The sequence below is a fragment of the Vanacampus margaritifer genome, chromosome 13 (genome assembly GCF_051991255.1).
Source record: "Vanacampus margaritifer isolate UIUO_Vmar chromosome 13, RoL_Vmar_1.0, whole genome shotgun sequence".
Classification (NCBI taxonomy): domain Eukaryota; kingdom Metazoa; phylum Chordata; class Actinopteri; order Syngnathiformes; family Syngnathidae; genus Vanacampus; species Vanacampus margaritifer.
Genome location: NC_135444.1, coordinates 6,009,826 through 6,034,928, shown reverse-complemented (window position 1 = coordinate 6,034,928; position 25,103 = coordinate 6,009,826). Strand labels below are relative to the sequence as shown.

At 40.0% G+C, this 25,103-nt stretch overlaps 2 protein-coding genes across 8 annotated transcripts in view; one reads left to right on the top strand and one right to left on the bottom strand.

The window, feature by feature from the left end:
• Positions 1-4,078: 4,078 nt before the first annotated feature.
• On the top strand, positions 4,079-12,704 carry prg4b (proteoglycan 4b). 3 transcript variants are annotated; one of them, XM_077583449.1, is made up of 13 exons: positions 4,079-4,275; positions 4,451-4,573; positions 6,394-6,516; positions 6,986-7,045; positions 7,825-7,884; positions 7,980-8,234; positions 8,441-9,796; positions 10,176-10,262; positions 10,676-10,812; positions 10,906-11,062; positions 11,140-11,247; positions 11,782-11,910; positions 12,209-12,704. In XM_077583449.1, the coding sequence occupies exons 1-13, from the start codon at positions 4,209-4,211 to the stop codon at positions 12,316-12,318; spliced, it is 2,772 nt and encodes a 923-aa protein (XP_077439575.1). In that variant the 5' UTR covers positions 4,079-4,208; the 3' UTR covers positions 12,319-12,704. The 3 variants fall into 3 exon arrangements, with proteins under 3 accessions (XP_077439575.1, XP_077439576.1, XP_077439577.1); XM_077583450.1 differs by lacking the exon at positions 6,394-6,516 and having other exon boundaries at positions 4,081-4,275; XM_077583451.1 differs by lacking the exons at positions 6,394-6,516; positions 6,986-7,045 and having other exon boundaries at positions 4,081-4,275.
• tprb (translocated promoter region b, nuclear basket protein) overlaps positions 12,350-25,103 on the bottom strand; it is a 31,444-nt gene continuing 18,690 nt past the window's right edge. For 3 of the 5 annotated variants that reach the window (XM_077583442.1, XM_077583446.1, XM_077583448.1), the window contains 18 exons: positions 24,581-24,795; positions 24,413-24,486; positions 24,098-24,294; positions 23,661-23,951; positions 22,198-22,358; positions 22,023-22,103; positions 21,756-21,941; positions 20,078-20,224; positions 19,139-19,232; positions 18,726-18,835; positions 16,841-16,915; positions 16,665-16,756; positions 15,677-15,771; positions 15,492-15,590; positions 15,257-15,410; positions 13,142-13,269; positions 12,974-13,060; positions 12,350-12,528 (listed from right to left, as the gene is read on the bottom strand). In XM_077583442.1, the coding sequence (XP_077439568.1) occupies positions 12,479-12,528; positions 12,974-13,060; positions 13,142-13,269; positions 15,257-15,410; positions 15,492-15,590; positions 15,677-15,771; positions 16,665-16,756; positions 16,841-16,915; positions 18,726-18,835; positions 19,139-19,232; positions 20,078-20,224; positions 21,756-21,941; positions 22,023-22,103; positions 22,198-22,358; positions 23,661-23,951; positions 24,098-24,294; positions 24,413-24,486; positions 24,581-24,795 (2,336 nt within the window). In that variant the 3' untranslated portion in view covers positions 12,350-12,478. The remainder of the gene's footprint in view (positions 12,529-12,973; positions 13,061-13,141; positions 13,270-15,256; positions 15,411-15,491; positions 15,591-15,676; positions 15,772-16,664; positions 16,757-16,840; positions 16,916-18,725; positions 18,836-19,138; positions 19,233-20,077; positions 20,225-21,755; positions 21,942-22,022; positions 22,104-22,197; positions 22,359-23,660; positions 23,952-24,097; positions 24,295-24,412; positions 24,487-24,580; positions 24,796-25,103) is intronic. The other 2 variants (XM_077583447.1, XM_077583443.1) reach the window with 2 other exon arrangements.

Here is a 25,103-nt window from a genome sequence, read left to right as displayed (position 1 = left end):
TGACTTTTGCCAGAATAGAGATGCTTTTAGAAAGTTTGGATCCAATATATTTAATGTGTGGTTTCCAGCAGATTTTATGATCAACAATTACCCCCAGGAATTTAATCTCATTTACTCTTTCTATATCTACACCTTCAATTTGCAATCTTGCGCAGTTACCTATTTTAACATTACCAAACAACTAATTTCGTCTTGTTTAAATGTATTTAAACTTGTATTTATTAAGCCATGTTTTTACTTTCTTAAACTCGAAGGTAATTGTATCCAAAATAAGATGCATTTTCTCACCAGAAACCAGAATAGTGTCATCTGCAAATAACACAAATTTCAGTAAATGAGACACATTGTATAAATCCTTAATATCCAATATAAACAGTTTTGGCTCCAACACTGACCCCTGGGGGACACCACATATCATGTCCAAACATTTTGATCTAAATTCCCCCAACATTACAAACGGTTTCTTTCTTGTAAATAACTTCTGATCCAATTCAAGGCTGTATCCCTAATACAATAACACTCAAATTTACTGATCAATATATCATGGTTTATAGAATCAAAAGATTTTTGTTGATCGATGAAAAGTCCTATTGTCAGTTTCTTTTTATCTATGCAGTTGACCTGTTTTTTCTAAATCTACTGACTATCAGAAAGTATTTTATGTTTTTCTATGAATTTATCTAATCTGTTATTGAAAAGTTTTTCAAGAATTTTGGACAATTGTGGTAGAAGGGAGACAGGCCTTTAATTTGTGAACTTATATTTTTTCCCCCAGCTTTGTAGATTGGGATAATTTTTGCAGTTTGAAATGTAATAAATTGGCGATGTACATAAGTGGTTTAGAAATTCTTGTCTGTGACAATATCACTTGCACTTCATTGTCCTTTTTATCTCCGTCTCCTCGGTGGTATTCAATCTCCCTTTCTTTTTCCTCCCCTGTTCCTCTTTGCTGCTCAACCTCTTTATCCCTTTCATTATCTGTTTCTTTGTGATCATCGGGCTGGCCGGCACTGGTTTAGACATCCCCCATGATGTTGGTGGCGGGTCTGAGGGAGTCAAACAAGTTGGACTTCTCCACTTCAAACAGACTTTTGTTTCTCACCTTTTGTGACAATTCAGTCAATGTAACCTGCTCCATAATCATTTGGCGCAGAATGGAGGACCTGCATGCGTTATTGAAGCCTAAAATCTAAATTCATTTTCCGTTGTTCTATCTGTTGTCGAAAAAAGTGGTCTTTGGAGGTAAAGTTCCTAGTTGAGAGCAATGCAGGGGTTTCACTCTTTTGAGTCACTTGTATCTTATCCTGAGCTGCTCTATCTATCTTATCCCCCCCCCCCCCCCCCCCCCACTGCCAGAAGTCCGTTTCTACGACGGCGTATTAAAGCCACGTATATATATATATATATATATATATATATATATATATATATATATATATATATATATATATATATATATATATTGCCACTGTATAATATGCCGTCGTTCGTAACATACAACAATGAACGTGAGGGAAATAATACAAGCTTTTTTTGGTTGACTACACTAGTAGTCACTAACAAAACACTGGCTTCGATTTTGTATTAGTATTAGGTGCGTTCAACGACCACCATCAAAATAGGACATTTAAAACTCGAGGAAAAAACATTATGAATTAAACATGACAACAAGCCTATAAATATTAACAAGTTAATAGGGCCTAATGCTGGGTGCTTTATCATCATATAGGCCTGTCAGTCAACTGGACCTATGTTGTGGCACCTTTGATTATAGTATTCAAATCAAATCAAATTTGAATAGGTAAGCTGTGTGCTTAAAAATCGAATCAAATATGTGTGTATTAAGTGCGTGTCAACAACAAAAGTTACACGTAAAGATTCTGGGTGGGGTTTACGTCTGACTCTTTAGTGTGCACTCCAAATATGCACACCCTGTAAAATGCCAGTGTTCACTGTACATTTCTGTGGAACTGAATGTACACAATGGGGTACATGATGTAAAGTTGGTTGTTTTTGAAGTAGTGTATAATTATGTAAAAGCCGAGCCTGATAAAAAGTAGTTATCTAGCGTGTGGCCACAAGAGAGCGCACTGGACCCACTTTTAAACTTTTTCCACCCGCCATACGTGAGTAATATAATGAGTGGAATTAATGAAGAATTTATAATGGATTGGAATCGACTTTTATATTTTTGTGTATATTGTGAGGCAATTATGCCCAATGAATTCTTAACTTACTGTCACAATATCAATTGCAATTAGCAACAAACAAGTTGGTTTGGTTTTATGGTTTTATTAAACATATAAACAAAGAAAACACAAAACACATTACAAGTTTAAAATATAAATTGAAGTAAAAAAGAAAAATAATTGGAAGAAAGAAAAGAGTTTATATGTTCAAAAGGGGTAGGAGGAAGTTCAAAACTTATCTAGTCCTATCCCTTATTCGTTTTGTTGATAAAATGATAACATGTTGATAAAATAACATAAAACGAATAAGGGGTAGGACTAGATAAGTTTTGAACTTCCTCCTACCCCTTTTGAACGTATGAACTATTTTCTTCTTCCTATTCTTGTTTTTTTTTTTTACTACAATTTATATTTTAAACTTGTAGTGTGTTTTGTGTTTTCTTTGTTTGTATGTTTATTAAAACCATAGAACCAAACCAACTTGTTTGTTGCTAATTGCAATTAATATTGTGACAGTAAGTTAAGATATACGATATACACAAAAATATAAAAGTCGAAATTCAAACCATTATAAATTTTTCATTAATTCCACTCATTATATTCCTCACATATGGAGGGTGGAAAAAGTTTAAAAGTGGGTCCAGTGCGCTCTCTTGTGGTCACACGCTAGATAATTACTTTTTAATCAGGCTCAGCTTTTACATAATTACACACTACTTCAAAAACGACCAACTTTAGATCATGTACCCCATTGTGTACATTCAGTTCCACAGAAATTTACAGTGAACACTGACATTTTACAGTTCACGCTCACATGCACACCTATGGGACAATTTAAAGTCTTTATTTTTTGTAAATGTGAGAGAAAGCCGCAGGACTCGGATAAAATCCATAATGCGATCTTTGGGGGAGAGGGAAAGAGTCGGAAGACATGATTTTATAATTATGACAACTTAAAAACAGAGTCAGGTCATGTTTTCCATTCCAATAAATTGGCAGATTAAGTTCCATGTACAGTTCAGAATTGTATCCATAAAATAACTTAATAAGAATGTTATTCTTTAGGTCTTTTATCTAAACTTAAGAAAATGGATGGATGGATGTTAGAAGCATTCTTGGCGAAAAAACTCACTTGAATAGCTGAGTAGCTCCCCTGCTCCCTATAACACTTATGATGAAGCACCTCTCGTGTTCCATCATGATGGATGGGGAGCTTCACTGTAGCAATGGTATTGGTCAGGTGATGCGTGGCGCCTGGTTTCCTCCAAACATGATGCCTGGCATTCACGCCAGAGAATTTAATCTGTCTCATCAGACCAGAGATTTTTTTTTCTTTCTTCAGGTGTCTTTTGGCAAACTCCAGGAAGGCTGTCTTGTGCCGTTTAGTTAGGAGTGGCTTCGTCTGGCCACTTACCAATACCATACAGGTCTGGTTGAGTGCTACAGAGATGGTTGTCCTTCTGGAATGGTTCTCCTCTCTCCACAGAGGGTTGCTAATGCTCTGACTGAGTAACTATTGGGTTCTCGAGCTCAATTTTTAGTTTCTTGGCAAAGGCTGTGAATACTTTCATAAAACTTGGGCTGTTGTGTGTCAAATTCAGATTTAAAAAATGAATCTATTTCATTTTGGGATGAGGCTGTAACATATAACAAATGTGGAAAGAGTGAAGTGCTGTGAATTTTCTGGATTCACTATATGTGTGGCACATTACTAAAGTTGATGTTTTCAGAAGTCTGCCTGGCACAGATGTGTCGGCGTACTTCCAGGTGTTTGTGAGGAAATGAACGATAGACCCTCCCTGCGGCGTGTGAGGTCATTTCGACGACAGACCGGGTCTGCCAAATATGACCAAGTTTGCCGGCCTCTCTCAGCCTTTAAAAGCAGCAGAAGTCCAAAGTTAAGCAGGATTTACATAGAGCCTTATGCTTGGTAGCATATTTTTGTCATTTATGCTCCTAAAAAAAGAAAGAAAAAAATATTTCATCATTTAATGTGCTTACTTTCAGGTATACAAAAGAATGTCTCCGACTCCTTTGTGTTCACTTATTCTGCTGGTTTGTGCCTTGAGTCCAATTCTCAGTCAAAGTGAGTATAATGCTTATATAATGCTTTTAGCTGCATGCTGTGAGTAAACAAATAATGACGTGTGTTTATTGTACTCATTTATGTTTACTATTGTGGCAATTATTTACCAGACAGGTCCTCTGTGTGTCATCTCTTCTACACTGAGTTTTCCTGTAATTCAATGCTCTCTTATCAGAAACAGACAGTTGCAGGGGAAGATGTGGTAACCAGTACTACCGAGGTTACATGTGCCAATGTGATTATAACTGCGTGGCCTACGGCGAATGTTGCCTCGACTTTGAATCTCAATGCACCACAAGTGAGTGAATACTGTATTTCACGTTTTACTTGAGTAATGTTGAACTCGCAATAATAGTTTCACTGAAAGGTAAAGTAGGTGGATATTTAATAAAACCCTCAGTGTTGAACAGAAGAAGCAATCGTTCATTTATAAGCTTTAAACAATGTAAAGTATAGTACATACATGCAGATTTACTCTCACTGCCATTTATAAAGTACAGCCAGAAAAAATATTTCAACATTCTAAAATGTATGTTTTATTGGGATGGGAAACTTAAATTCTGGAGGATGCTACAATTTTCTATCATTACTATTGGGGGGCTGACTTAGGACCATGCACTTCCTAAATGCTATTTTAGATATGGAGTAGGACAAAATACAAGCATATGTGCGAAAAATGTGCTCTTCATTTTTGATAACATTTCACAATGTATAAAAGATTCACTCTCCTAACCCAACAACATAGGGGTTTAAGGAACCAAAAAATTGACCCCACACACATTATTTTTTTCCCAGTGCAGGGCTCTCTCTTACATAAAAATGTCTATTCAAGGACGACACAACTGTTGAACAAGAAACCAATATTAACTTATTCACTGCCATTGACGGTTATAGACGTCAAAAATTCATTTGAACTATTTCTATTAGTTTCACATTTTTTCCGCTCTTGTTAACAAGAGTATGAAAACCTAGAAAAAAATGTATTGTACATATAGAATAGATATAAAATTTGTGATTAATCTTGAGTTTAAATAATTAAGTAATTAAACAAAAAAGAAAATATTAAAAAATTAGGGGCGTCAGACAATTAAATTTTTTAATTGTAATTAATCGCATGACTTCAATAGTTAACTCACGATTAATCACAAATTTTATATCTGTTCTAAATGTACAATAATTTTTTTTTCTATGTTTTCATACTCTTGCCAACAAAAGTGGGAAAAAAATGTGAAACTAATAAAAATAGTTCAAATGAATTTTTGATGTCTATAGCTGTCAATGGCAGTGAATGAGTTAAGTGCAAGAATTTATTTTGTGCATTTTTTTCACAAAAATCAACTCTCAAAATCGTAATATTATTCAGGTATTGTGTTTGTTCTGCATATCATTACAAATTCAAAATCATCATCAAAAATCATTAGGTCGGCTACTCACATTGTAGTATAGGGCAGTATAAGATCTGGTGTCTGCCATCTAGTGGTGAATGTTAATATTGCAACTTAAAAGTAGACTTGAATATTAGCAATTCAGCACCTACGGATTTGCATATTCGTAGATTATTTTCTCTTTTTTTACGCAATATATTTTCCCTTTGAAATGTTCCCGTTTTTTCCCCCCTGGATTTTTTTCACCCGTTTCCCTTCGTGCTTCAGGAAAACACATATTGAATGTCATCAGTGTTTTTTGTTTTGTTTGCAGGAATAAAATTCATTAAAAACATTTTGGTGGGTGAAATTAATCAAAGGACCAACTTTTAATGTGGCCCCTGGGCCACCAGTTGCCCATCCCTTTGGGGGTGGAATGGTTCAGTGGTAGATTGGTCATCTCCCAACCCAGAGGTTGTGGGTTCGATCCACCACTGTTGTGCCAATGTTGAAGTGTCCTTGGGTAAGGCACTGAACCCCCAGTTGCTCCTGATGCTGCACCATCAGTAGTGAAGTGCTTTGAGGGCCTTAACAGGTGGAAAAGCACTATACAAGTGAAAGACCATTTACCATTCCTGACCCCAAAGTGTCCGATATTGCCCTAATGTTTCTCAAGAATAAAAATCTTGCTGTATATGTACTATTAGCTGTAGCTGACTTTGCAGGTGTGTCATATTGCATTTATCTGCCACAGAGAACTCCTGTCGAGGTCGATGTGGGGAATCATTCAAGAGAGGCCAACTGTGTAGCTGTGACTCTGGTTGTGTTAAATTCAAGCAGTGTTGCCCTGATTACAAGATCCACTGTGATGCAGAAGGCAAGCTTTGTCCGGCATATTGAGCATGATCAGTGTAGTGCTTCTGATACAAAGACACAGCAGAAAATACAATGCATTAGTCAAATGAATGACTTGAATAATTAACTTGCACGAACAACGCAAAGTAGGAGAGGCACAAATGGTAGAAATTGTAGTGCAGTACAAAAGTAGCCCTGCATGATAACACGCATGCAGCATGCAATGCATGCAGGAATCTACACCAACACATTTGGTTGATGCTATTTTCTGTCTTAACAATTGCCACAGAGGAAAACAATGGAGCATCCAATGCATCAGCACCAGGGACGAGTAGTTCATGTGATAATTTAGATGATAAAACCCCCAAAGGTATATTTACCTTGACAAAAGGCTTGATTTTAACAAAACATATACTATATGTGCTATGTAAATGATTTATAGGACTGGCAACAATGATTCCACTAATATTTATTCATCAATATTCCTACAGAGGAAACTGTAAATGAAGCAGAACAGCCATCTGTGGCACTCAGTGGGGCAAACGATGAAGGTAACTATTCTAGTAGGTTTTTCTTTTGTTTGGGTTTTCCTCGAGTACTCTGTCTTCCTCACACATCCACAGAAACATTCATGTTTCCCTATGTTTGTTTGACTGGCGTATATTCTAACCTCTCTCCAAAAGTCAACTAGGATAGATGGACCAGAGGAAAAATTCTAGTTGACTTATGATCCATTTGAAGATAAGAACCACAGACAGTGGATTGACGGGTGGATGGATCCAAGGTCCTCCAAAATATACTTGAGCGCATCTGTTTTTAATATGAGCAAGACCCAATTATCAAAACAATGTTTGTGAGTGATTGTAGTTGTATTGCTGTGGTTTGGTGACCATGCCGAAAGCCAAGAAGCACATGCTTGAGTGGCCAACAGTAACACAAGAGAGCAGTGCTGACATAGTGTGTGGGAGGCTAATGGGCGCCCAAGAAAGAAAAATCAAAAGACGGCAGGACTAGGCTACATGGCCAAAATTATTGGAACATACCTTATTATCTAATAACTGGGAATCATCTAATCAGGGATGGCGTCGACCACAAACTCTCACTCACATGGTGTTCTGGATGAATCACTCAAATTTCCCACAGACATATTCCCATCATCTTATAAAAGACTTCTAAGAAGAGTGAATCAAGCCCTTATGTTCCTCCATGTTTTGCTCCCATAGATATACTGGCCTGTGAGTGTTTTTTAGTATGACTGTACATTATTTTGAAAGTAATCATTCATGTGTAGGCGTGCAGACATCATTTGTTTTATATTTTCCCATGACAGATAATAACGACGTTCTGCTCGTGAGTCCAACATCGTTTCCACAAGATGATGCCAATGATGGTGAGCTATAAGAAACAAATGACATCTTTCACTTGTAATCTCTCATGAAACTGACATTGTAGCTGTATTTTTACACTACAACCTTGTGGATATAGCTACTCCCACAGAGACCATTCCCAGTGATGACCATTCCGACACTGCAGATCCAGAGGAAAGTCAGACGCCAGAGAGCATTAGTGGGTATGGGCCATCTGAAGCTGAGCCACTGGATGCGGTCTCCACTCAAGCCACCGTGATCACAGACGCTCCACAGGCGAGGACAGAGACAGTTCCATTGGCGACAACACCTTCAGAAGATGAGGTCAACTTTTCAACCATGGCTGATGGAGTCACCTCCACTGAGAGAGCAGGTGTGTAAAGATTCCGGTAGGACGGGTTGTAACTTGAGGTTTATTTTGATCTTTAAAGGGGTAGACGAGATGGATTTGGATATTAGACATGGGTGAACCATTGAAAGTTTACATATAAGGGGGTACCACTCTACCAATGTAAATACCCTCACAATAGAAAAGTCATTCTGATCAATCCGCTGTTTTGACTGTTTTACCTGACTCAGAGACAACATCTTCACAAGTCACCACGAAAGCTGAACAAGTTTCCAACCAACCCAGTCCGACTTCAGAACCTTCTCCTACAGTGGTCACTACAATGCAGGAGACAGCATCCCGGGCACAGACAGATTCTCAGACTGAAGATGGCACACCCTCATTTTCCACTGCAGTTCCTAACGTAGCTGCAACTTCAGAACCCACAAATGAGCTGTCCACAACCTTAGCCCCACAAGAGTCTTCCACATCTTCAGTACCACCACCAGAACCCTCAGAGTATTCCACATCTTCAGTACCACCACCAGAACCCTCACAAGAGTCTTCCACATCTTCAGTACTACCATCAGAACCCTCACAAGAGTCTTCCACATCTTCAGTAGTAACATCAGAACCCTCACAAGAGTCTTCCACATCTTCAGTACCACCACAAGAACCTTCAGAGTCTTTCACATCTTCAGTACCTTCACAAGAGTCTTCTACATCTTCAGTACCACCACAAGAACCTTCAGAGTCTTCCATATCTTCAGTACCACCACAAGAACCTTCAGAGTCTTCCACATCTTCAGTACCACCACAAGAACCTTCAGAGTCTTTCACATCTTCAGTACCTTCACAAGAGTCTTCCACATCTTCAGTACCACCACAAGAACCTTCAGAGTCTTCCACATCTTCAGTACCACCACAAGAACCTTCAGAGTCTTCCACATCTTCAGTACCACAAGAACCTTCACAAGAGTCTTCCACATCTTCAGTACCACCATCAGAGCCCTCACAAGAGTCTTCCACATCTTCTGTACCACCACCAGAACCCTCACAAGTGTCATCTACACCTGCATTGCCATCAGAGCCCACACAAGAGTCATCCACACCTTCAGAGCGCTCACAAGAGTCGGCCACAACTTCACCACCCCAACACCCAACACAAGATTCCTACACAGATGCAGAAAGCTCTGAGGCACCTATCCTCACTGATTTGACAACAGTCCCACAATCAATCACAACCACTTCAGTTGTTACAACAGGCCACCCTTCCTCTCCGCCAGACCTTAAGAATTCCCCCGCTAGTGTTTCTCCGGTAGGATCGGACCTCGACGACACGACGACAGTTAATCCTTTGCTCACAGATGCGTCGCAAAGTGATTCTACAGATGAAGTTACCCAGGCAGAACCTTCCACCGCTCCAGTAACAGAAACCCAGAAACCCACCAGTCCTGAATCACCTGAAACCACTACCAAACCTCAGGATAAGCCAAACCCTTCCGGTCCACTGATAACAGTTTCTGTGGATAAACCCGCTTTCAAACCTGAGACTAAGCCAGTTGATGCAGTGCTGACTGTGGATAGCTCCAGAGAATACCAAGCAGGTAAACACTTGCTTTGAATATCAGCACAACATTCTACAAAAGAAACTCTGGGAATTGTAATGAATTACATATTTTCTAGTTGAAGTTCAAATATTACCAGAGGGATTGCCAGAGGTGTGATATTACCCATGACCTTCGCCACAATATATTTTTTAATTTAGGCTGAAGATCTGATTGCTTAATTTTTCCATTAAGTACACAATTGAGTGTTATAAGCATTTTTGGTTTCCCACATTGAGTGGAGTTAACAGTTAAAACTACTACAGGGAAAAAAATGAAAAGTAAATAACCCACCCACCTTCAGATTAAGTTGTGGTTACAATATTTATTTTCATTTCCCCCACAGTGATGTTTTTATTAAAGATGTCTTTATTTCCAGATGACAGCAATGACACAAACTTGTGCAACGGGCGTCCTGCCAATGCAGTCACCACCCTGAGGAACGGAACAATAGCGGCTTTCAGAGGTTGGTGCCAGAAATTATTTTTAATGAGAAAAACATAAAAAAGTACATGTTAAGTCACTGTGGTTATGAAAATATAATTTATTGTGACAATGGGACACTCGCATCTCAAGCCATGACATTAATATTATTGCATCACCACTTGCATAGTCATAAAGGCAAATCTTTTGTTGTGTAATATTAGCCATTAAACTACACTTTGATAAATGGGTGTCATTTAGCTAAATAGTAGGTGAAGATTTGTGAATTACATTTTCCAATGATTCATATCCTTGACAATTTTCAAGATCATTTGAGAGCCTAGCATAATAAAGATAGCATTCTAATCAACAGTAGAATAAGTTAAGACAACATATATTCTTGAATATGTACATATTTCTCTCATGCAGTCTAATAGGTGTTCATGTTCTCTACAGGGCACTACTATTGGTTTTTGGACCGAAACAGGGTGCCAGGTCCAGCCCGTGAGATCACACAAGCGTGGGGCGTCCCATCCCCCATTGACACTGTGTTCACTCGTTGCAATTGTCAGGGGAAAACATACATTTTCAAGGTAATTTGTGTGACTTTGTCGCAATCATCTTAAAATAAAACACACACACACACCTGGATGCATTATTATATGCGAGTTTCGTTTGGCTTGCAGGGAAACCAGTACTGGAGATTTGAGAACAATAATTTGGACCCGGGATATCCAAAGGTCGTTGAGACGGGCTTTGACGGACTTCAAGGTCGCATCACAGCTGCTCTGTCTGTGCCCCAGTACCGGAGGAGGAGAGAATCTGTATATTTCTTCAAGACAGGTGACCCACATGTCAATTATTACCTAAATATTGCATTTTGACACACTGTCCAAACTGATAACTGTTGATTCTTCCAGGTGGATTGGTGCAGAAATATTCCTATCAGTTTGGCAGCAGTCCCTCATGTAACAGGAAACCCAGTTTTGCTATTTACACAGTCCGTAATCGAGTGATGCGACAAGCAGGTAGGAACAACAACTACACAACTCTGAACAGGGGAGAAGTTTTGATAGAAATGCAGTGGCCAAATTACACTTCATTTAGGATTTGTCACCCCAACAATTTTTAAAAAAGTTTTTTATCACACTTTATGAATGTATAATTTACCATGGGGCTTTCTTTTCAGGATATGTTCAGTTAACATATCTGACCGTATCAACCAAATCTCTGCATTTTGGTAAAGGAATAATTTCTCTTGCATTAGATCAGGAAGGTGCACCTAATGTTATGGCTAGGGAGTGGATTTCAGGCTGTTTTGACTGAAATTGTGTGGTAAATGTCACAGCGGGCGCGAGCAGAACAATAACACTCGGTGAACTCACACAGGTCACTTTTGAGTTTCAACACAGCTTTCTGGAAAATGAGTCATGCCTCTCAAACAGAGGGACAACCTGGTCCTGTGAGATTTAACACATGGGAACGGGCCTGAGCACCATTTACGAGAACCTTAGGACTGAAATGTTAACGAGTTGTTTTTGACAAAGCTAATATGTTTCCAGTTTCACTTTTGGGACCGACAGTCAATATCCGGACGGCCTGGCGAGGATTCCCCACCACTGTCACATCGGCTGTTTCTGTCCCCAGTTACAGGGAACCAGAGGGCTACAAATACTATGTCTTCTCTAGAAGTAAGTAACAGTTGAGCGTCCCCCCCAAAAAACAAAACAAAACCACACCACATTTTAAACTCATTTGTGAGAAGTCTAGAAAATGGCTGTGTGTTTGGGTGTGCCAGAAGGAGTGGGTGTTTAAAAAGTTTTCTGACCGCAGTCAAAGTTCCATTACAGTGCAAATATAGTTTATAAGGATTTTATGTGAATAAGAATGTTTTAACTTTGTTTAAACAGCTGTATGCCACATTCCAAAAGTTACAGGAATTTCCCAGTGACAGAACCAAAAAACAATGAATGCATTTGTGTCTTGCAGCTAAATCCTACAATATTAGGATGGACGGTGACCGGCCCGTTGTCACTCCTCCGAGAGAGAACCCATCTGCTCAGAACAACAACCTCATCAATTGCCCCAAAACACTCTGATGACCACAGAAAGCTTCAAGGAGCCTTCACGTTGGACTGGTTGAAAACCTTTAATTGTATTTTTCAAAAAGCACATTACTACTTCATCATAGACTGATCAAAATTAAAAGATAGAAGAAAGCAAAAAAGAAGACTGACTCAGGATTTCTCTGTGGGAGTTTCATCTAGCGATGCGTCTTCCATGGATTCCTCGCGAAGGAAATGCTTGACCTGTTGGAATACAGAGTACATGTTTAAACTTGACATACAACGACTGAATAAACTGCATCTCAAGTCTACAAATGAAAACACAACTTTAAAAAGCATGCAAAGAAATATTCATGTTAGAATCATTACACTTTCTTTAACTGCATATTTAATACGCAATAAAGATTGTCCAGTTGGAAGCATGGCTCTTTTCTTACAGCTTTTTCTACATTTTTATGATTATGACTTACAAAACCCTCAGATTTATCCTTAAGAAATGTACTTGCATAAATAATACAAATTATTAACGTAGAAATCGGGTAAGAAATGGTCTGAAATAAATTTGCTTATTTACATAGATGTACTTGCATAACCCAATTTTTTAATCTACAGCTTTACATCTACTTAGAAAACATCTAAATGTTAACGTGTATTTGTCCCTACTGGATTGGAAGAGCTGAAATGTTACCTCCTCTCTTTGCGCGCCCACCGCGGCTCCCTGGCCAACGCTGCAGCTGTCTGCTGGGTGTAGCCCTGGTTGGAGCACTGCTGGTATCTGTCATGCATCATTCAAAAGGACAGTTGGACTTGCATGTCATAAGAATGTCAGGTGATGATATGAGGTGACCAAGTGTACCTGCAGAGCTGGATGATGGCTCCTGGCTGGTAGACGGCAGGCTGGCTGTGTCGGAAGGCTGACTGGGCTCCACCAAATCATCTTGGGAAACCACAGCATCCACCGAACTCTCAGCACTGGGCCTGAAACTAGCATGTGAAATACACCTTTACCTTTAAAACTCTTTCATTTTAGTGAAAGACATTTTAGTATGATCAAGGGTTTTCCCAAATATTTCAGCTCAAGTCCTAAATTAGAAAGCAGATTCCTGGAGAAATTTGCAGAGTGAAGCTGGCGGAGTTTCTGGTGGTGGTGGCTGTTTCGCATTCTTGCTTGTGACAACAGAGCCTTCCAAAGCTCCTTTTGTACCCAATTAAGTGCATATTTATGCAATTACATTACTGTCCATTTTTTATTTTCACTTAAAACATTTCAGTTTTTTTTTTTTTTTTTATTTAAGCTGCACGGGCTATTGGTCAAATTAATGGCAAAGAAGTTGTAAATGATTTATCTCTGTGTCATTTCTTTTGTTTTACATTACAAAAGCCCGGCATTTTAACAGAGGTGTGTGGACTTTATATCCGCTGTAGGATATAATGTTGCATCAATGAAGCACTTAACTCATTCAAACCCAAAAACTAGAGATGCACCGAATATTCGGACAAAAAATTTCCGTACGAAAATGGCTATTTTTACCATTCTTGGCATTCGGCCAAAATAAAATTAAAGTCGAAAGAATATGGCCAAAATGAGTTGTGGTGATGCAAGCAAAAAACCACTGCATGCAAGCGTCTGTTTGAATTAAACAATAACCCGGGTGTGAGTGTCCCCCTTGCTTCTCGCTGGCTGAGTTTGCACCGGTCGGTCTCAGCAGCTCCCGGGGTCATTACGCAAACCGGAAGGGAAGGGCATCGCTTGGTGTACAACATTTAAGTTGGTCGAAAAAAGACAGAAATGCTGTGTACTGCAGTACAGGTGAGCCAGTCTTTGTCCTGCAGCGCCGCGCCTTCCCTTTTATTTTTAATAAGAGCCCTTCAAACGCTTCTACTTTTTTACCGGCATCCCGGTGGCCGTGCTAAATACTTAAGCTAATGCCAGCACTATTGCTATAAACAGTTTTAAACTCGGAAACACTTCTATCTCCAGGTGGCTACAGACCTGTACAGAATGCTGTGTGTGGCTTTGCAGTCTGTTTCCAAAGCCGATTAGCTGGTGCGAACAAATGTATTTATTTATTTTTAAACAATGGTGAAATGTGAATGTGCAGATTTTAAGTGCGCCACACCATGTCCCGCCGCACTCATCGGTGCCTGCCTGTGCAAACTAAATTGAATATAAAGTGCAATCGCACCGCCAGAAAATGCACAACCCTCGTTTGGTGTTTAATGTACCATTAGCCAACATGTCTGCGGTGTGGGCACATTTCAATTTATATTGTGCTTGGTTAAAATGCCAGTACTAAATAAATATTTTATAATAATATTATAATTTTAATTAATTATAACAAACACAATGATAGTAAAAATTGGCATATTTTTTTTTTTTTGCGTTTCGGTTTTCGGCCAAGCATTTTTCATATTCGGTTTTGGGCAAAAAAATTTGTTTCAGTGCATCCCTACCAAAAACATAGAAATATGTAAAAAAATAAAATAAAAAAAAAAAAAGGAATACAGGAGGCTTTGATACAGCTTCTGGCATGTAGAGGTCGTTTAAAGCAATGGTCGGTATTATAAAAACGGCCAGCAGGTGGCAGCAGAGTATAAGAAATCAGCCAGGGTCATGTTGCGACAAGCTTTTTTTGCCATTGTTTTCAACAGGTTTGTGAATAATGCTGAAACTTATCTATATTCTAATAGTAATTGCTGCAAAACTGAAACAGATACATACTTTTTCCCCTGATGAAAGAAAAGGCTCATCTTTCTCTTGATAGGTTTCATGTTTTTATAGCAAAAGAACAGAATATTCTGTGGACCTTGCAAAATCAGTTAAAGTAGCCGCGAGCGAAGGGGGTTGCTTCAGTGAAAAAGACTAGAAGTGAATGAGTTTAACACTAGTTGAAATGTACTGTTTAAACATGCTCTCATTGGTCTCATATGATATCAAAACTGACAAACATCAGCACAGATGGCATCTTACTTATCAGGGTCTGACTCCAGGAAGATGTCATCTCTCTCCTCGCTTGTACTGGCGGCTGTGCCTAGCACCAGAAGGCCGGGAGTGGATGTGCTGACCATAGGGACCGACTGAGAGGCCTGCTCTGCCACGTCTGACAGAACCACTTCAGAGAACGCTACCAGTTGGAGAAAGGTCAGTGTATATGCACAGATTCTTTGAGCATGTGCTCCGTATTCAGTATTCTAATGAGAACTACCTGGGGCTGCTACATGTAGTGGTGCGGTGGGAACACTACGTCCGCCAGATTCCTCTTCATGAGATGTGAGGAACAAAGGGCTGTCAAACATCCCGAGACCTGAAGAAGGTCACAATCACATGAAATGTTTTGCTCATTAAAGTGGGTTGACAGAAATTATCCAACTGGGTGGTGAGGGGGTACACCTCCTTGTGCTGCAAGCTGACCGAGGTCAGAGCTGGTCTGTGGCACTTCATCAGATTGGCCAAAACGAAAGGTCCTCGCAGCCACTTGGGGAGAACTGCTCAAGGAGACACTTGAGTTACCAGGGGACATTTGTGGGCAGAAGCACGAGGAAACCAAAGTTCATCGAACCCACAAAACATGATTTGATTTTAAACCCATAAGAACAAAAATTTAGTTATCCGCTCTCAGTTTCAAAAATGTTTTTGACCCCTGCCCTACAGCACTTTCCCCCCCAACTTTTAATGACCCAAGGCACCCATTTCATAATCTACCCAGCCAAAAAAGTATGCAGCAGTGCACATGTTCTGACTGATGCACACGGGAGGTTATGCTCCAGATTGACTTGGTGTTTTAGGGACTTATCCTGCTGTATGAATGGCACCAGATGGATACAGCGAATGGAAGAACTTTGAAATGTTCTGCCTGTCACATCACATGCATAAATAGATTAACCACAATTTATTTGTATTTTCAACAAATATTTTTCTGACAAATTAAAATGGATCATTTCCCACTGAAACCCTGATAGATCACTCACATCACACCAGTGTGCCAAAGAACCATGGTTGATAATCACTGCCCTAGAGGGCATATTGTAATGTTGCAGTGAATCCCCGCCTTTTCATGGTTTGACATTCATGAATTTTCAGATTCTTAGGGGGAACATTTTCTCCATTCATCACTGTAAAACCTATTCGCTCTTTAGTAAGGCCACTTATCTACTATTAAAAAATATTTTGCCACCATTTTGTGGCTTCTATAGGTAACCACAAATCTTTTTGGTTGGGTGTCAATTACTCTGGTATTTTAATTTATCGTGGCAGGGCTTGCATAGTCCCTTTCCCCCATTATCATACTGCATTTGGCAATTGCTGCAATCAGCATTAAATACTTCTCACTTTCTGAGGGAATTACCATTCCTAGAATTAAAACAGCATGACGACTTACTGAACAGCCTGGTCAAAACTATCAGAGCGATGTGGCACCACTAGCGTAGGAGCGCTAGGTACCATCCGGTCGTCTTCATCAATGAGGTGCTGCTGCAAAAAAAAAGCCAGGTCGTTAAATTATGTCATGTTATGTTGCCGTGAGCACGTCAATCAAATATTGCAGATGTGACTTACAGCACTGCTCGGGATCCCAGACATCTGAGGGACCCTGCCCACTGACTGGCGACGAGAGGGGATGCGTTGGGACATCTAAAGAAACACAAAGATACATATTTACACTTCAGCTTGATGATGGAATAATACAGATCCTTTAAAAAAATGAATATCATGGAAAAGTTCATTTATTTCCATAATTCTATTCAAAAAGTCAAACTTCCATGGATTATAGATTCAGGGTCCACAATTTAATTGATTTCAAGTATTCATTTGTTTATTTTTACATAATTTGCGTTTCCAGCTCATAAAACCCACAAAAACAGGATTTCAAAAAATTTGAATAGTGTCAATAAATCGGCCCAAATTCAGCAGGGCATGATTTTATTTTATTTTTTAACTGAGTGTCATCTACTAAACTCAAAGCATCTACACAGGCTTCCCCAGGTCTCATTAAATTGATTCAGTTTGGTCCAATATGGGGAAGACGGCAGCCTTGACAACTAGCCAGAAGAACATCATTGACACCCCTCCATAAGAAGAACAAAAGTTCATAGCCAAGGAGGCTGGTTGTTCACAGACTGATGTGTCCAAGCATATCAATTGAAAGTCTAGTGGAAGGGAAAAATGACAGGAGAAGATGCAAAAGAGATGACAGTGGGCTTCAACGGATTATCAGATTCAAGAATCTGGCACATATACAGAAAGAGTGGAATGAGGCAGGAGTCACAGCACAAAAGTCTGGTTCCTCGGGTCAAGCCACTTCTGAGCCTGAGCCATCGTAGGAAGCGTCTCAACTGGGCCAAGGAGAAGAAGGACCGGTCGGACTGTTGGCCAGTGGTCCAAGGCTTCTATTGTGATGGAAGTAAAGTGTGCCTTTCATTCAGGAATCAAGGTCCAAAGGTTTGGTGGAAGACTGGTGAGGAACAGAACCCAAACTGCTTGAGGTTCCAGCATGAAATATCCACAGTCAGTCATGATTTGGGGTGCAATGTTCAGTGCAGGTGTTGGTAAACTCTGCTTCCTTAAATCCAAGGTCACAGCAACAGTCTAGTCTAGCAGAATGTTTTAGAGGACTTCATTATTCCCTCTGCTGAAGATATGTATGGAGATGCAGATTTCATCTTCCAGCAGGACCTGGCCCCTGCCCATACCGCTACAAGCACCAAAACCTGGTTTGATGCCCATTCCATCACAGTGCTTGACTGGCCACCCAACTTGCCAGACCTCAACTCCATTGAGAATGTATGGGGTATTATCAAGAGGAAAATGAGGGACACCAGACCAAAAAACCTAAAGAGCTTGAACACCATCAAGGAGATCTGGGCTTCTATAACACCCGGGCAATGCCACAGGCTGATTGCCCCAACACCACAGCACATTAAGGCAGTTATTAAGGCAAAAGGATTTCCAACCAAGTATCAACGATTGACATATCGTTTTGAAAGTACAATATTTGGATTGATTGGATGTGATCTTAATGTTTTTTTTTTCCTGAGAAGTAAATTTTTTGAAATGCTGTTTTTGTTTTTTCCAAATTATGTAAACATAAACAAATGAATACTTGAAATCACTTAAATTGTGGCCCCTGAATATATAATCTATGAAAGTTTAACTTTTTTAATTGAATTATGTAAATAAATGAACTTTTCCATGATATTCTATTTTTTTTTTAAAGGATCTGTAAAATGTGTTTCCTTTGGGGTTCAAAAAGATCATGTGATGTCTTTAATGAATAGCAGCAGTAGAGAAATGTAATGAATCTGATCTATGGTGCATTAACTGCATATCTTGTATTATGGTGTAAAAAACTGTTAATGAAGGAGGATGATATTAAAAGAAAGCACTGGTGCAACATTGACTGCAAGTAGACCTCGTCAGATAATTTGTGCTATGTTCTACATACCTGAGAGGTGGGTAGTGGATGTGTTGGTCTTCTTGGTGATTGGGGCATACGTATACCAGAGCTTGTGATGGGTTGTTCAGTAGAGAAGGCCTCCATTGTCGTGGCCTCAACTAAAACATTTGGAAGCGTGATCATGTTAGCGGGGTGTTACAGGAGTCTCATCATTCAGGTAAAGAGTCCCCATCGACATATTTGAGATTTTGTTTTTAAGCTGGAACATTGTCAAAAGGACTACACAACATGGAAAATAGGTTTTTGTCACCCTCTCCTTCAGACAGACAACAACATTACTACTCTTCAAGTCATGGTGAAGCATCCGATAACTAATTAGATGACGGGACAGGTTGTGAGAACATTGGGTGAGTCCAAGGTGGAGCTACACGTGTGCATTAATAAGATTTCCTGGATCTTACAGCTGGCTGTCTGGGAATCTGCTGGCCTCTGGGTGGAGTCGGACGCCCCCAAACTCTCCTCTGTCTCTGTCCCCGGGTCGGTTACGTCAGCTCCCTGAGAAGACGAATGGGAGGGGGTGCGGGGGGAATAAGTTATCGTAAAAAGAAAATTCCATAAGCACAAACCAGTTACAACTTTTAAGGGAAGTGAAATAGACAGATGGACAGAAATTGGTTGGAAAATAAAAGTATGAAACAGATCATCTCAACAAAATGAAGAAGTTAAACTGTATTTTCCACTTTAAAGATGTAGGCTGTGAAAGTAGACTTATGGTATCAGTAAAGGCAAGAATGCTAAAAAAAACATCTCAAAGTTCATTTAAAGGCATAAACTAAATAACCTCCTTTGCTGTTTTTTCTTTGGAGGTCTAAAGGGACTAACTAAATAGTGTCAGAGGAGCTTCTCCCCTTCTCTGTTAAACCCCCATGTAATTCCCCCACGAGCAAACGCATGCAAGTGTTTGGTTGTAAGTTACCCAATTTAGTGCCAGCTTCAGTCTTTTAAGCCAGCTGGCAATGATTTTCTTTCCAGCAAAAGTTGTTAACAGTCAAACTTTTATTATATAACACCCAAGTTACACAAAAACAACATGGGAGTAGTTTTCAGATCATCAGGCTACTTTCACTCAAGGAGATTAAAAGTGACACAACAAACTGGCAATGTGCAGACACCGACTCATCCTGAATACTGGACGCAAAAGCCAAGTAAATGGTAAACTAGTGAATTAAACACACGAGACAGCAAGTTATGACAGACGTAAAATTCGGCTGGGATAAAAGTGGAAAAAATTAGTTGTTGAGCTGGAATGAGCAGAGGATCTGTGTGGGAAGGGTTAACATGTCTACTGGAAATGAAAAGTGTGTGTCACGGCGAGTACATGACACGTGTGGCAATCAAACCTCTGTGTCATCTCCTTCGTAGGCTTCATTGCCTTCGTCGACCCCCTCATTACTCTCCTCTCCGTCTTCTCCTATTCCCCCGTCATCTTCTTCCTCCTCTTCCTCAACCTCTTCATCATCTTCCTCCTCATCGCCCTCATCGTAGTCCTACAGAAGATAAAACAACAGACGCTTGAGCCTGTATCATTTGACTTGGGGTGAATAGTCACGAGGCAATGATTGACAAAGTATAACGAGTTCAAAGATCCTACGGATTTTTTATTTTTATTTTTTTACACCAACATACTAATTCTTAACTCTTTGACTGCCAAAAACGTTAAATAACGTTTAATAAAATCCTATGGAGGAGTGCCAAAGACGTTAAAAGACGTTTTTTTCAAAACAGAGGTGAAACTAACCATTTTCTATTGTTGATTACTGAAAAACGGAATAAGGTAGAAACTAACTTTTTTTTCTGATGAAAGATGAGAGTCCAATCTTTCATTTGGTAGTATGTGTGTTTCCTTAGTCCAAACACATAATTTTCTGTGGACCTTGAAAGATCAGTCAAAAATGCTTAAATCGGCTGGCACCCACGGCATCCCTTTTCTGAAAACGTCTGGCAGTCAAAGAGTTAATGGGAAGGTCAACCTAAAAAAATATTCTTGATAATATGTTTGCTGCAGCCCCACTTAATATTGCATTAGTGGAATATGAGTTAAGCAGCAATACAGAGCCGTTTTTATCAATATCAGAAGGAGACCATTTTGCCACTTGAATATGACATCACAGTTGGTCAGGTAAAAACAGGTGAGCTGTGATTGGTTGTTGCCTTGAGCCCTCAGCAACTGTGATGTTATCTTCAGTCAACAGCAAGTGGCAAAATGGCCGTCCCCTGAGATGGATAAAAACGACTGGAAGTTGCTGCATAACTCATATTCCACAAACGTCATGTTTAGACTAGTGAGGTCACATATAACATATTATTGTCAAGTTAATGTTAACTGCCCTTAGAGCACAGTTGGGGAATCTGCGGTGCCAAAAGGCCACATTGAATTCATCATCATCAAGTGCCTTGCCGCAACTAGCGTGAGCGAACATGGACTTCCTCTTCACTCTGCCTTGCGTTGAAGCGATGGAATCTGTCGTTCTTGCTGTTCCCAACCAGTCCAGGATCTTTTCTCTCTGTCTGCCTCTGCTTCTTTCCATCAAACTTGCCTGTTGTTACAATATGCTCCAATGCTCCTTTCCGCGTTGTGTGTGCAATGAGTTTGCCTGTTGCCTTCGTATATTTGTCATGAGCTGCCAACTGTAATTTTCTTTATCAAGGACTTGTTTTCCTAGATGTCCATGGGATACGCAACATTGGTCTTCTGAACCACATCTCTGTCGGGTTATCTGGTTGTCTCCCTAGCTTTTCGGCCTCCCGGTCATAACCCACAAGTTGGCAAGACTCTCGCACATTAAATTACAGGAAAAAAAAGGTTAAATGCACATGTACATTTCTTTTAAATAATATCAATAAAAAATATCCTTTGATTTTTTTAACAACTTGCTGCAATTATTCTAAATAACTATGTGTTTTTGGACTGTTAACCCCCCCCCCCCCCCCACACACACACACACACACCTTAGCTGAGATTCTATTCCAAGGAGCAAAACTGTGCTCACAAACCATATTTATTTTCTCTAACTTTACCTGCTCATCCTCCTCTTCATCTCCATCTTCTGGGTTTTCGTCACTCTCCGTATCAGTTACTATTACTATTACTTCTAGCTGCTGCTCAGGAGTTTCACTCTGTGTAAGAGCAACTTCTTGGTGCATGGTGGTAGATTGAGAGGCTGCACTCTCATCATCTTCATCCAGCGTCGCAAGCTCTTCAGTCTACAAGGCCGAACAACCAATGCTGTTTACAATAACTGCACTTAATTGATTTTACCTTATTTGTGTTGCATGTTGGCATACCTGGCTGGCTTCTACACCCTCTTGACTGTCTGTTGGTACCACCCCCTCAGCCTCAGCACTGTCATCAGCCATAATTTCCTCCTGAGAGAGCCACATGACACCAGTGTACCAGTGTCTTTTATACAATTCCAAATAAATTACCAATACACACGTGCAAGCTGGGCAACATCCTCACCTCTGGACCCACTCTCTGGATAATGCGCAGCTTTTTTGAAATGGGAGCCCTGGTGATGTCCTCCTGAGCGGCATCAGTATCTGTGACCACAGTGCTGCTACTTTCATCTTCTTCACGGGGCCTTTTGGACAACGAGGAAGAAGATCCTGGTGTTGCTGAAACTAGACACAAAGAATGGCTTTTATTTGTACAAATTTTAGGTTAACTCAGATGAACTCATTGTTCATCTTCACTACCTATTTGCAATAAAGGTCTTCTAATAGCATATTGCAAGGCCTAAAGTGAGAAAAATCTCCGTACCTGAGCCTGAATGGTCTTGTTTTTTTTCTGTCTACGGTACACTCTTCAAGCTGCTAGGTCAAAAACCACCTATTTGGGTCAAATATTGGAATGGCCTGCTAACTTGGTTCAATTTAACCCAATTTTCTTTGTTATTTTGTACAGAACAACCAATAAAAATTAATGTTTTTTTTTTGGGGGGGGGGGGGGGTTGTATAAAGCAATCCAAAGTTGAATAAAATTGACCCAAGTTACTGGGTCGGCCAAACTGACAGAGCAGTAAGGGTGTACATTAACGATTCTTGGTACCTTGGGAACCAATCGGCAACTCTTTCATTATAGAACAGTGACCAAAATATACCGTTTGATTTTATGTGAATGGGTAGGGCCATTGGCCAATCCAGAAAAATAATAACATTTTTTTGGTTTTCCACCTAGATAAACCAAGTGAGCCTAAATACAGTAGGAGAGAGAAAGAGAGAGAGAAAATTTGCGCCCTCATGGAAAAGAAAGTAGCGGTAACCCGGTGCGGTAACATTAAAAAATCTGCGGCTTACAGTGTAACAAAATCGAGTATTCCCCAAATTTAGCTAGTGTAGCTTATAGTCATGTGCACCTAGTAGTCCAAAAATTACTGTAAAGCTATCAAAGTGGTGGTCCATGGAAGAAAAAGTTTGGGGACCCCTGGTTTACCCGAAGAACCAAACCCCTTATTTGTGGGGTGAACTCATTTTTTAAAATTCTATTAACTTGATGAACTTTACTATGAATTTTTCACAAAGATATTTTTAATCAGAAATAATATCAAATCGGTGAATTTGAATCTATGTTAAATAGGTTAGACTTTCACTAGACAGTCTTATTTTTATTATCATCATGAAAATATATTTACACAGTGTAAATGAGTATATACTGTACATGTTGCTTCCACTGATGGGCTAAACTAACCTGGTGACAAAACAGAACGTGGCAACCCAGCACAGATTAGCAGCAGGTACAGACAGTATGTACTAAAAAAACAGTACTTGTTGAGTAAAATGATCATATCCGCCAATACAGACAATGTGCAATTGAGTTCTTATTTAAAAACTCATGACGGAATTCCAATCCTACAGCGGACTACTTTAAGTCATGCATATTTTACTTTTGCACTCAAACTTAAAGATGATTTTTTTTTTTCTCACCAGTTCCAAATACAGCAGAGGTGGAGGATGTTGAAGGCCATTCCACTTGCGAACTCGGTGTTGCCTCAATTATTACAGGCGGCAGCTCCTGATTGACTGGCTCTGAATGGGTGACGCTCTGCTGTTGCGTTGGCTGGACGAAGGCTGTGGCTTGTGTCTGGGTTTGCTGCACAGTCAGCATGGGGCTGGCTAAGGTGGTCTGGATGTTGGGGCTTGCTGAGCGCACAGAACCACTGGCACTCCCATACACAGTCACATGCTCCACTGGTGGACCCTCTGTAGTCTGCATGGCTGCAGGGTAGGTTAGGTTATAAGCGGTCCAAAAGATGGATGGATGAAATGACACATAACTGAGGATATTGGCCGTCATTAGAGAGGCTCCAAACATTATTTTATTTAGAATGTTTTATCTTCCACGTGCCATTGTTTAGACTTACCTTCTTGGGTCTCGACCTGCGTTGTGGGCATGACAGTAGCGGTGGGTGTTGGAGTGGGCACAGTGGCTGGGGTGATCATGGGCCTGATGCTTGCCCTTGGAGTAGGTTTATTCCCTGGGTTGACAGCTTGCTTGCTGGCTGTGGCTACTACAGGTGTTGGCTTTATGTTCGCAGTTGGTGGCTCTGAAGTACTGGCACTGAGAGCAAATGGAGGCACACTGTTAGTTCACACACCTTGTATAATCTAGTTGGACGACAAAAATGTTTTATTGTCTAGCTTTTTGCTTCTTTTTTGGCCGTTTTTGTGCATCATACCTGCCCCTGTCTGCAGCTGGGGTTGACTTAAGACTGATCTGTCGCTGTTCTGTGCTTCTCTGCTGCTCCTGAGGCTAGAACCATAACAGACCAAGTCATATTCTTATTTGATTTCTTTTTCTACAAAACAGAAATTTTCAATAGAAAATCTTGGGAGTGAAGACTCACTTTGCTTGGGCCTGCCTCAGCAGGCTCATCTCTTTGCTCTTGTCTCTCTTGCTGACCTCGCAGTTCTCTCAGTTCTCTCTCCTGTCGATTAAACCGCCCCTCGTACTGAGACTTTATAGCGCTTACACGCACCTCTAACTCCTCATTTAGCTGCTTTTGCTCCTCAAATCGCTGCTTCAGCTCCTCATTTTCCTTCTGCAGCTTGTCTTTGGCGCCTGGACACGATGTGAACATTTGAGATTAAAATGAACACAAACACAACAGCGCAACTCGAGATAGTGATGGGGAGAACAAACGATTGTATGACGACTCGTGCATTTGCTGTGCTTTTAGTGTCTGATTTGAGGACTTTGTTTGTGTTTCACTGTCATGCAGTTCCATATTGATGATTCAGTGGCTTTCACCAGTTTTTAAATGTTTTTGGTATTTTAGTTAAGCACACAAATATACATGTAGAATAATACTACTTTTTTGGACTTTGAGATTTGTACAAAGATGAAAACTGTATTAAAAAAATATCATC